Raw genomic sequence first — 13,452 nt, forward strand, 5'->3', positions numbered from 1 at the left:
GGTTCATTGAAAAGAATCAGTTCTTTCTTGAATCAGACACCGCTTCTGCATCTCGGAGCATGTGATATATTATAAGGAGTAACGATATGTTTTATGAAATGTAGTGAAGTAAAAAGTACGATCTTATGCTTTGGAATTTAGTGAACTAAAAGTAAAAGTTACTCAAAATAAAACTACTCCAGTAAAGTACAGATACTTGAAAAATGTACTTAAGTACAGTAACGAAGTAAAACTACTCCGTTACTGTCCACCCCTGGGAATTATGCATATGAAAATCATTAAAGACATTGTTCTAATTGTAAACTTTAAACTATGCAAATAACCCTCACACCAGAGTGTTGTGTTCAACCCTCTGAAAACATACTTTGGGCACCATCAGAAAGGTGCCAATTTGCAAATCCCTCCTGCTCATGAAAGATTAAAAAGAGAACTCAGAAATAATTAAGGAACTCGGAGAACAACAACAATGTTCTACAAGAAGAGAATTTTGGGGAGTTCAGAAACAGCAAACTTCTCTTCAGGGATCCACCATCTGGATGTTCTAGATTGTCTGTACCTTCTACACAGACTTCAGAACCTTCAACTTCAAGGCATTTGTGGATTTAAGAACAAGGACCTTCTCAGTGCCCCAGAAGTTCAGCATTTCACAGGACTTTGTGTCCAAGGCTGTTTAAATGGAATGTAACTCCTCCTTTCCACTTTAATACAGCCAAACACATGTGGAAGATATCGCCGCCAAAGGATCATCACTTGACCAAGCAAAAACTTTCCAGAGACCTAGGCATTAATGTATAAGGTCAATATATGATTATCTAATTTTCATTAGATTTTGTATAGCTAATGTCAGTTAAAAACAATTAACTAGGGCTGCCCCCTAATGGTCGAATAACCGTTAGTCGACCAGAAGAGGCTTGGTCGACCAAAATTGTATTACTTGCTTAGTCACAGAAAAAAAAGAAATAAAAATCCACATTGGCGAAGTCACACAGATGGTTAACGGCGGCCCATGGAGGAGCCGACGGAGGGACGAGGTGTAGCCGGAGGAGTGGAGTCCCGAGGCGGCGGATGGTCGACGACAGACCAAGGCGGAGCCGGAGGGACGAGGGAGCCCAGCGGAGAGGAGGGAGCTAGGAGCCATGGTGGAGCTGCCGACCCGACAGCATTTATTTTCAAACCCGAATGGACCAGAACGTAAACGGCATTGACGTGTGCACAGCCTGCAGCCCCGCAGTCAGTCAGGAAAAATCCCGGTGTCCTGCTGACTGATTTGTCCACTGCTCCATTACTTTCATTTATTTATTTACTTATTTATAATTACTTTATATTTTTGCCTGCCTGGTGGATATTTCTGGGTTGGGCTTTCAATTGTGACCAGTGGATTTGAAAAATAAACATGATAGTTTGATCAAAATTAGCGAATCCATGATTTATTAGGCTATCGATTTAGTGTTGTCTGCAATGTTATTTACATCATCTCCGGTGAAGGGCTTCTGCACACAAAAAAGAAAAGCCCTGCATGAACACGGAGCGGAATGAAGCAAGTGGATTTTCCTGATTCTCAAAAATGAACTTAACACGAATGCACAAGTAGCCTTGAGCAAGAACCGAACCCCCAACTGCTCCCCAGCCGCAGCAGCAATATGGCTGCCCACTGCTCCGGGTGTGTGTTCACAATGTGTGTGTGTGTGTGTGTGTGTGTGTTTGTTCATGACTCACTGCTGTGTGTGGACTTGGATGGGTTAACTTCAGAGCACAAAGTATGGGTCACCATACGGGTAACACTTTATAATAATGTTCAGTTGTAGGTAATTTATAAGTGATTAGTTAATGATGAACTAATCATTTACAAAACATGACTATACGTTCACAAATGATTATTAAGTAATATGCTAACGATTTACAAATCTGTCGTTAGTTATCTTAAAAAATGGCATCATGAAAATCAAACATATCCTTAGTAAATGGTTAATAGTTACTAGTTAATATATTATTAATCACTTATAAATCATTTATATGTCAACATTGTACTATTATCTCAATAAACATTTGTTAATCATGAACAAACGATGATCAAACCATTAGTAAATGATCAGTATATAATTGATGTATGTTTCGTTAAAGTAAGCTGGTCTGTTAAAAAGCACAAAAATGCAAATTTTTTTTTTTTTAAAGAATAATAAATTATTTGCTGTCAAGTGAATATGTGTGTAAATGTCTTACAGTCAGGGGATTCCAGTGGGTTGTGTTAAACCCTTTCTCTCATCAGCACAGACTTGTGTTCTTGTGTGGGATCTAGTGATAACGTGAACTGGTCAGCCTTTACATTGCAGTACACGCTACAAAGTATTCAAAACCTGTTGTGTAAATGCATGGATAAATAATTTACAAAGCTTTCTGCATCCCCTAATTTAAAGTGTAAACTACTCATCACTTGTAAATGTGTTACACATCATTTGTAGATTTTTCTTACCTGTTACAAATGATCTGTAGGTGTATGCAAGGCATTTACAACACTTTCAGCATCCCCTAATCTAAAGTGTAAACTACTCATCAGTTGTAAATGTTTTACAAACCTTTTGTAAATTCTTTTACAAGAAATAATAAAAAGGTTTGTAAATTCTGTAAATTCATAACTGGTATATTCTGTTATGTCAGTCATTGGAAACGATCTTTAAAAGCTGTGCCGTTGTCTTCATTCGCCCGCATGAGTAGAAGCGCTTTATTTTCACTATCTGTCCAATTTGACAACATTTTTGAAGTCTGAGTGACAGGCATAAGACGATTTTGCTCTTATAAACAGACGAGCATAATAATATCCAATTGCAGCGTCGCAGTGCTGATGAATGGAAAAGAAGACTGGGTTTCACACATTGAAAAAGCTGTGAGACGAGACGCAATAGTCAAATATGTCCATCTAGTGCATATTTACATAGAAAAACAAACAAAAAAAAAACAACAGCTCAGAGTAATCGCGTCATCTCCATAAGAACGCTATGATTGGCCAATTTGGACCAAAGCAGACTTCATTTGTCAGCGTGTTCTACAAGCTCATGCCAGCAATGTTCATTCTGCGTTTACACAGAGCACATTACCAGTAAATAATATCAAAAGATCAAGGCAATTCTGATTTCTCAGCTCATGACCCCTTTAAAAAAGGTGTTCTCAGCCCTGGCACTCAAGGTCCACTTTCCTGCAGAGTTTAGCGCCAACCTTGATCCAACTCATCCGCCTATAGCTTTCTAGTCATCATAAGAGCTAGTTCAGGTGTGTTTGATTAGAAGAGCTAAACTTTGCAGTAAAGTTTAAACTTTTGCACCACTCGGTGCAAAAGACACCGAGTGGTTGAACTAGGTATTGCAGTCCAAATTCAAAGTATTGGAGAGGGTTTTTTTCACCCGGCCCCTCCTCTTCAGACTTGACGCACACACAGGTTGCCAGATTGGGGAAGTCGTGGCCTAATGGTTAGAGAGTCGGACTCATAACCCAAAGGTTGTGGGTTCGAGTCTCGTACCGGCAGGGATTGTAGGTGGGGGGAGTGAATGTACAGCGCTCTCTCCCACCTTCAATACCACGACTGAGGTGCCCTTGAGCAAGGCACCGAACCCCCAACTGCTCCCCGGGCGCCGCAGCATAAATGGCTGCCCACTGCTCCGGGTGTGTGTTCACGGTGTGTGTGTGTTCACTGCTGTGTGTGTGCACTTTGGATGGGTAAATGCAGAGCACTAATTCCGAGTATGGGTAACCATACTTGGCCACGTCACGTCACTTTAAAAAAAAATTTTTTTTAATAAAGTATACCTCGAGGTCCAGGGTTAGGAACCCCTGCAATAAATTACTTAATATGAACTTTTCATTTACATTTATTTTTAAGTGAAGTTTTATTACTATAGTACTATATTACTTAGTGTTGATAATAATAATAATACTTTACTTTTATTATGATTTACACCGTGTTCCAAAGTATTATGCAAGTAAAATATCAGTATTATCGCAGGGTGGCCAATTATCAAACATCCTGGAATCCATCCATTGGGACCATCCACTGTAGCACAGCAGTCATCGGTTAATAAAACGATTTAAAAATTAGTCTGAATGTATTTCGGAGCTCACTGCAAACATTTCTCTTTGCGAGCTTTGGTTAGAAGTGGCTTAAATGCAGCTTTATGCATACCTGCATGGAGAGGTTCTAGGGACTCCAGACTATCGGCTACCGATCACTATCGGCTACTGATCACTATCGGCCGATAATCGCTTTATCTTTATAATCTCGCACACTCAAAGCTAACATGGATTGACACGAAAATTAATTACACCATAAATGCATATAATTAAAGTCTACTGTGTTTCACAGTCAACACATATGGCTAGGTTTAAAGGAAAAGAGCACTTTTAGATAAACATGACAATAATAGATGGCACTCGTGGAGGTAGGAAAACAAAGTTCTTTATGAACCGCAGGATTGCTTGTGATAAAGATTTAAATGCAAAAGAAATGGCAGTAGAGCTGACCGTTTCTGTCAATGGTAAGTTTTAATGGTCACGATAACGTAAGAAAAGTAGTTTAAATGTTTTGCCACTTGCTTGAGAAGCCACGGATCAGTAGCGGACTCCTGTGTGAAAGCCGTTTCTGCACCACTTACGTAACACACATGGACTGCATGCGCACTGCAAATGGAGTATGTGTGAACCGCACATACAGCTCATGAAATCAGGCTTGTGCTGCGTGTAAGCTATTGTGCAACAATTGCACGGTTGTCAAAACAAAAATGCAGTGCATGATCAAACATTTAGCTGAGATAAATGTATGTTTTTAAAAAAATTCATTTTCAAAAATGAAATTCAGGCCCTGAATAAATGTCTAAAAATCTTGATTGGATCATCACTATAAATAATTCTACATGATAAAAAGAAGGCTTTAAAAAGATCGGTATCGGTGATCGTATCGGCAGATACTGTGATCGGCCTCAAAAATCCTGTTCAAAGCACTCCCTACTCCGGACACATAAGCAACTTTAATATTACTTATTTTTATGGCTTTGCAAGACATTGCACTAATTCAAAATGTATTTCTTCAGAAATATCTCTCTTCTGCCCTGTATTGCATGGGACTAGTATAATAATGTGGAACAACATCTTTATGTAGGCTTTCCATTTACCTAAGAAAACCTGGCAAACTATTTAACAAACCTGAGATTGATACTAGTTATCTAAAAAGATTTGAGAAATAAAACAAAGAAACACTTCAATTGAAAAACAAAAATCTAAATGTTTTAAAAAGCTGCCCCCATCACAGCCCTAAAAATGATCCATACTTCAGATTCACGTGCTAATCACTTACTTAAGTGTTGAAGAGTCACGAGGCCACATGTCGTCTCCATTCTTCTGTTCAATAACTACCACCTACAAACAGAGAAAAACAGATCTAGGAATAAAATCAAACCTGAGTGGAGAGGTCAAACGTTAACAGGTTACAGTGTTCACAATGCATGCATGAGCAGGACTGTCCAAGTGTGAAAGAAGTTTTGCTGAAAGTTTCAATGCTAAGCCTAATTTGATCAGAAAACACACTGACACTGCAATAATGGAATGGTAATACAGGTATATTTCACTAATTAACTTAAGATTCTCCTAAATACAGGTATTCTGTCTTTTCCTCCTCTGCCAAAATAACATTGTTTTGGTGACCAATCACACAGATATCGGTTGAGCTCATATACATAAAAAAATAATGATTAACCTTAATATGTAGGCTGTTTATATTACACAACATCATGCAATCTTCTGTTAATACATGCATGCCATCTTTGAACAGCATTAAACAGTCTGTGTAAATAACCTTGTCATGACAGCTGCAGCTTGTGTTCCACCTTTGCAGTGTAATCATGACTTTTATTGATGTGGATACAATTTGATTGGTAACAAAGGTAAAAAAAAAAAATGCACAAAAGAAAATACCCCTGGAAATCAATCCAAGGGGCAAATATTGCTGCTTAATGGAAAAGCTAATTTCTGACCCAGTCCATTTCTGTTTATTCTCAGAAAATTAGCTTAGGGCTCCTGGTTGCAGTAAAGCACAAACTGTCTCGGAAAAAATCCTCTTCCTTCTACCACATGCTCTGTTCTCTGCGGTGCCACCTCCTAGCAACAACAATTGCAGCCATTTCAAGCGCAAAATTGTTTAAGACATGATTTTTTTTGGCGTTAAATGATGGCACAAATGCCAGTAATTTGACGAGCGCAAACGTTAGTATAACGCATTGCGTGATTCATTCGAATACTCTCCTCCCATAAATTTCGCGTCTGAAAGGGAAACTTCTACAAATGCATATTCAATAAGGTCAGGCGCAAAAATAACTGTGTCCACGCCTTTTCAGCGCTAATTCTTCACTGCACGTTTAGTAAAACCTAACAGTACAATTTTAATGCCAAAAGACGGTTTGTGCTGGTGCAAGATGTTAGTAAAATTGGCCCATAGACTCTTATTGTAGTGTTACCATTTCATATAAATCTAAACGTATTTATACTCTGACACTTCATTTGCTTCTATTTTACAACACTTGATGATTATTTAATCAAAATAACAAAATAAGGCAATCACACACCGGACAAAAAGCGCAGCACCGTGTCACGTTGCATCTACAAATCTGGTACTGCATACCAGATCACATTCAAGTGGCGGTCCAAAAGAGTTTATTTAATCACCAAACAGGCAGAAATTCACTTCAAGAATCAACAACGTGTTCGGTGTTTAAAAACAGAGCAAACAGAAAGAATCTATATTAGCCATACATTATTAGAGCCACAGAAAGATAAACGTTTTGATGAAAAATGCACAATACACAATCTTCCAGCCTAGGGTGAAGTCATCATACACGTTTTCATTAAATTACCACTATATTTATCCCAAATGTTGTTCATATCTAAACAGTGCTCTGTGGTGCAGCAGGATTTCTGTTGGCTGCATGAACACATCACTCTCTTTAAATATGCAACTTCACTGCACTACAAATGCATTAATGTGACCAGCTGGACAACTATGCAAACAGATGGCAACAAATGTGACTTTGGCTTTTGGTCACATTATTTTAATCGCTGGAGATTATTTAAATCAACATCTGAAGTGTCCTTCTCTGTGCCTCACGTATCAAAACAAACAGCACGAGACGTCAGTGATTTACCTCCAGAGGATGCTTTCGTACTGTATAATGACAGCTGACCTTCTTAGCCACTCCAGCAATGGATGCAACTAGACTTGTGCCGGTATTCGGTAATGCGATATATCACGGTAATGGATATGCACGATATTTTTGTCCTGGGCACTTCTAAATACCGTGAATAATTATATATTACAAATTATTCCGAATTTTTAATGCATTTTAATAATACTTTTCCCATCAACTGTTCAAAATGCCGCTGTATGCTGCGTGAAAGAGTGTGCGCACTCTAAACGTAAACAAGCGCGGACGAGAAGCACATGGCGCGCAACCCGGAAAAAAATATTGGTAAATTTTTTCCAATAACCAATAGTTACAGCAATTGACTATCAGAGCCGATTAATCGGCAAAACCGATCGATCAATCGACCTCTAGTATGGGGTGCTGTTACGTATCTTCTAAAAGAGTATAGAATCTCCATATCCAAAATCAAGCAAGGAAGAAGCATAAACAACTGACAGAAGCATCGTTTAGCATTAAGGTTCGCTGTAGTGTAGACTAATAAAATTAAAACTTAAATACACAAATAGCATTTTTAAATGACTTTTGCCATTATAAATGGAGTAGTAATATTTTATTTCATTCTAACCAGAAACACATGGAAATGTAACAGGAAAAAAATAGCTTATTTTTACTCAGAACCAATTCATTTTTAATCCCTGATTTCAGACATGGACATGAGATAATGAATATATTATTGCTTGACTAAAAGTTTAAAAACAGTGCTAGAAATGTTATAATTAAGGATTCCTTATAATTAAGAAAATTAGACATGTTAAAAGGCATAATAAAATATGTCTACTCAAGCAATAATTTCACAAATAAAGAGAAACATCAGACTATAAAAAATAAAATGTGTTGTCCGCTGTGTTGTCTTTTGGGGCTGTGGGAGTGCGGGTACACCATATAATCGGATACTGGGATGGATCAATCAATCAATCACAAATTGCACAGCAAATAAATACTGCCAGCTGTATGTTGACATCCCTGTTTGTTTTGGTACAAGATATTGCGCAGATTGATTGATTGATTGGGCAGAATCTGTCCAGGTGTGATGTGCCACTCATTAAGTGTGTTGTGTAGTGGACCGACTCATTAGGTTTGTGCTTCTCTCTGACTGTCAAAGACTAGAATCTGCTCCAGTCGATGGAAACAGTCTTTAAGGCTATATTCATACTGCGAGCCTTAGTGGTCAATTCCGATTTTTGCTCAGATCTGATTTCTTTATTTTTTTGTATAGCTGTTCACATTGTTATTTTAAATGTGGCCAAAATCAGATTTCCAGTGTAAACAGATCATGATTCTGAACTGACCCCCATAGACAAAAGAATGATACGAACAGGTTTCCCAGGATTTCACAACAAAATCCGCCCAATTGCTTCTCAAAACTAGTCCAAAACTAGCCCAATCATGTTCTGGGGGTAACCCACGAAGTTGAAAAACAACCTGCTGCAACAGTGGAAAAAAGTAGCCCAATTCCATGGGGAAACTGTGGATTTGGCAACACTTGCAGAAGCACGCCGTCATACGGAAGTAAACACGGAGGACGTAAAGTAAGGGATTATGCATTTATTTATAGTGTGATCTGATGCAGAAGCCAATGAAATTATGTGCAGGCAATATGACAAATAAAGACAAGAATGTGACAAGAGAGCAGAGTTTTGACACTTTTATGATACGCGCCTTCATGTTTCCATTAATGCAGGCAATGGAACTTAGCTGAGTGATTCGCAAGAGTCCTTTCTTTCTCTTTCAGATGGCGACGGAGCAAAGGGATCGCAGGAAAACACAAACGGGAACAAAGGTAGTTAAAATGGAGTCAGGTAAGAGTAAGGAGTAGTAACCTTGAGACCAGACAATGTGAGAGTGCTTAGTGCTGGATTATAAAGACCCACTGATGACGCTGATGGCAGACAGGTGCGGTGATTGACGGACAGTGAGCTGGTGTGAACTAGGAGGGATTCTGGGAAATGTAGTGTGCTGAGGTGACTATGACAGGCATGATGACAGAAGCTGGTCACAGTAGCCTAAAGGCCTTTTCATACTGAACAAAAATTCAGCGCGAATGTTCGGCGCGATGACACTTTTGAATCAAAACAATAGATCCCTATGGGGCTATTCACACCAGGCGAAAAAAATGATTTTTTTTTGTCCCGTGTGTCGATTTTTTCCCTGTCGCTCCAAGACAAAACGGGTCGTCCAATTAGTTCTGAGCTTAGATCACGTGCCCGGAGCAGCTGCTGTTGCACAAAAGGGCGAGAGTGGTGGCGCGGTTTCAAAAACCAGTGTAAACAAACACCAAAGAAGAGTATCCCGGTAGAGAGAAGAAAAAAGTGGATTCTGAGTTCTTGTTATCGTTGGTATTTGAGAACAGATTTATTCTCACATGTTCTTTATACAGAATATAATTTCTATTAATTCTCCACTGAATCGTGTGATCTGAAGAGCACCGTCCGTTTTCTTCCACGTGCACGAGTGTTATGAGTCAGAGCACGTTCACTCAAAATCTGTCAATCATGGGATAATATCTCCTGCCATTAAGTATGAAAAAAATGAGAAACATTTTTCTATGAAATATGAAAGCAAATAGACATGATTATAATGAAATATTTTCTGTATTTGTTTTATGCAGCTCATGATATTTTTCTCACAATAAAGGATGTTTATGACAAATAAGAAACAGGTGTTCAATCAATTATAAAACATACAAAGAATGCACATCTGCCTATTATCAAAATCCACTTTAGATCTCAATCGGAAGTTATTACAAGCACTCGATGATGGTTTAAAGTGGGTTTTAAGCAAAAACATAAAATAATCACATACTTTTTCAAATGCAGCTTGATGCTAATTGTTCCTCTATTAATATTTTAATATGTACTCTTGTAAGCATTATGGGTAGTTTGTGTTTCTGGTGTAGAACTAGGGGTGTGCGATATATATCGTCTGCAATAATATCGTAATTGTTGTTTTAACGACGTGCGATTTGACATTATCGAGTATTTTGCAAAAACCATTCAAAACATCCCTACAGAGCGCACGCATACATTACGTGAAGTCTAGACTAGTGCGTGTGCGCATTTAGTGTGTTTTCTTTCACTGCATGATTCAGTCTATTAAAATGCATTTAGAATGATCACAAATTCAAGACATGGCAGAAAATTTATATATTTATACCACTTCATATAGTTATTCAATTTCACACGAAGAGTGCCGTTTTTCTCCAAAAATTACCATGATTACAAATGTGACATTGAATTCAATAAACAATAAGTTAATTAAGAGACTTACGTTTTAGACACCATATTGCTTGTTTTTGCTCTATTTCGCCAACAAAAATCATTCCGAATACAGCCACAGCGCTGTTTTGTGTCTCTGAGCAACATGACGGTGTTTCGTTCTTGAATGAATCAACCGTTTAAATGATTCGGTTCAATCGCAATGACTCACTTATTAACAGTGATTTGCTGCCACCTGCTGGCGGTTTTAATTTCAAATTTCGGCTTTTTCTTTCTTTTTCTTTTTTTCTTATTTATTTCAAATATCAGTATTCAACGTTTTATGTTTAATATATCAAAACATTATTTATGCATTTGTAATTGCAGGTTAAATGCATTCATGTCTTGCATTAAACAAAATACATGTGTGTAAATACATCTAAATGCCACTTCAGATGCAGCTTCTGTGTTGATTTAATTTGCTTGGTAACAGCCCAAATGTCTTATTCTAATTCCCTGATTAAATGTAAGAATTTGACTCAAAAGATAATGGACACTTTTAGAAAAAATGGCTTTATAACGGTAAAAATGCCCCATAAAATGCAAAAATCAGTTTAAACTTATTGGATTTCAGTACTTATCAGTATGAACTGACCACCACACAGAATATGAAGAATATTAAAAACATTAGGAGTCAGCTGTCTTCGGCAGTCCTTAAGGTATCAGCACAATAACACACTCGGCAAAATATCGTCTAATTATCGTTATCGATAAAATCCCAGAAAATATCGAGATATTATTTTTTGTCAATATCGCACACCCCTATGTAGAACCAAACTTTATTTTAATTTAATGCTGTATATTGAGCAGCGGACCATATATGAAATACATATCTGAGGAAAAATGCATTGTTGGTCGGCGCCACCTATGTGCAGGGGTGAATTAGCAGAAGGCGATCAAGCGGTTTGAGCTCGTTGTGAAAGCACCATTCATCGGCGATTCACCTCGCTTTTTCGCATCGCCCCCAGTGTGAAACAGCCTTAAGTGTGTTGAGTTCAGTCTTAGAATATACGTGTCCTCATCTTAATGAACAGAGAACTCAAATTTTCCTTGATCTTTTAACAGAAGTGTTTCAGCATGAAGTAATAGTGCGATGAAAGACCAGCTCTGCAGAAGAAGATCAACACCTTCTTCTACATCATCACATCTTTGGCCCAGCCCACTGGTGCATTAATAAGATGAGAAGGATAAAAGAGAGATACAGGATGAATAGCCATTTTCCTAACATTTTCCTAATGTTATTTGTAGTCTATTTATTTTCAGCTATGCTAATGTCTCAACAGAGCATCGTTTGAATGTTTGGTACATGTGGATGTCGGTCATTGGATTCTTTAGTAAATCAGACTTGAGATATGGACCTAACAGTAATACCACACCAGGTAAGTATACCTGTTCATTCTAATGCCTAATCTGTGATCAGTGATTTTCGACATGTAATGATTCATGTACAACCAGGTGTTCTTTGTCTCAAAATCTTTGGTGTTTGTGTCAGTAAATCAAGCCAGTGACTAAATGGTCAACTTCACATTGTTCCTCTTAGTAGTATGAAGATCTGTTATTTAACTTTCGATTAAATTCCCTATAGAAAGCGATCAAAGAACCCTCCCTTTATAATTGCTGGAGCTGTCAATCACAGTGCAAGTTTATAATCAATAATGCGGTCTACAGTGCACAATTAGGCCTAATCTCTTATTTACAACTTATTTTCAATTAGTTATGATGAAAGCATTCATGAGAGTGCTGAATGACGAAATCACTGCATTCATGTGCTCAACAATCTGTCATCGTACAATGCGCATTGATGCAACCTTTCATATAGACCTCATTGCAGTGAGCGTTTACACTGAAGTCTTCAAGGAGACACACCCCTTTAAATGTAGCATATAAATCAGAGAACTAAAATCAGGACTCCTCAGGAAACATTATTAAATAATAACAAATAAAAAGCTCATGACCCTTTTAAGCCCCAGTTGGCCTACTTTTGACAAAGATATTAATTGGCCAAAAAATCCCTTGCCATTAGCCCCGAGGAAGCCCCGATTAGGCCCAATCAAGCCCCAGAGGTGACAGTGGAAACATGATGGGCCGTGGTACACACTAGCACACTTTTGGCCTGACGGTGGAAACAAGGCTATTGTACTTATAGAAGAGTTATTTAACAGTTTGCCACTGCACTGCATCAAACACAGGATTAGCGTTTTCACAATTGATCACGGCTGTAACTTTCAAGTACTTGAGCAATTGGGTTCTCATTCCCATCCTTCCAAAAAACATTTTTCAATAGAATTACGTGGTAACCTTTTATTTTTCATCTATAAATGTGTCATGACTAGGGCTGGGCGATATAGCTAAAAAAATGTATCAACAATATAATGTTTCATATCGTTCGGTATCGATAATTATTGACATTTTTATAACCTTTTTTAAAACAAAGAGCAATAGAATTTTTTTTTTACATTTAACCACTGTATTTTTAAATTAACTCAATTTATTGAGACAAACAACAAATATTTTTTTGTTTTAACAGTCAAACACAAAATAAAAATTAAACAAATATCTAATTTCTAATGTTTTATATGCAGATTAAATAGGTTAAACTTTTGGCTTGTTTCCCGAGGCCACAGGAGGGCGCAATGAGCAAAATAATGCAGCACATTAAACTGTCCACGCATGGTGTGATAAAGCGAGCACCACCAGCTCGCTTGGGACGTAACAAGTGTCCGTAAAAGATGTAAAAAAAAAGATGGCTCACTCGCAACAGCACTTTCGTGCATGGTGTAATTTATTTACAGTGCCAAAAGTGTTAGTCCACAGTGAAGTATTTACCGATGCACTATAAAACAAAACTCAAAAGTATCAAAGAAACAACAAAAGTGGAAAACAAAACAGAGAAAATCTATAAATCCAAAAATACTTATGTACAGGTAACACGTATCCACAATATACAGGGTTGAGGTTCG

At 37.7% G+C, this 13,452-nt stretch overlaps 2 protein-coding genes across 2 annotated transcripts in view; both read right to left on the reverse strand.

Annotated features, from left to right (window-relative positions):
- Nucleotides 1–412, reverse strand: part of LOC107743492 (tripartite motif-containing protein 16-like) — a 7,468-nt gene extending 7,056 nt beyond the window's left edge. The window contains exon 1 of the mRNA XM_016556716.1: nt 365–412. Within this exon, the coding sequence (XP_016412202.1) occupies nt 365–412 (48 nt within the window). The remainder of the gene's footprint in view (nt 1–364) is intronic.
- A 4,974-nt stretch (nt 413–5,386) lies between these two features.
- LOC107743493 (ubiquitin carboxyl-terminal hydrolase 15-like) overlaps nt 5,387–13,452 on the reverse strand; it is a 29,008-nt gene continuing 20,942 nt past the window's right edge. The window contains exon 4 of the mRNA XM_016556717.1: nt 5,387–5,400. Coding sequence (XP_016412203.1) covers nt 5,387–5,400 — 14 coding nt within the window. The remainder of the gene's footprint in view (nt 5,401–13,452) is intronic.

This window comes from Sinocyclocheilus rhinocerous, unplaced genomic scaffold (genome assembly GCF_001515625.1).
Source record: "Sinocyclocheilus rhinocerous isolate Xijiao unplaced genomic scaffold, SAMN03320098_v1.1 scaffold1789, whole genome shotgun sequence".
NCBI lineage: Eukaryota > Metazoa > Chordata > Actinopteri > Cypriniformes > Cyprinidae > Sinocyclocheilus > Sinocyclocheilus rhinocerous.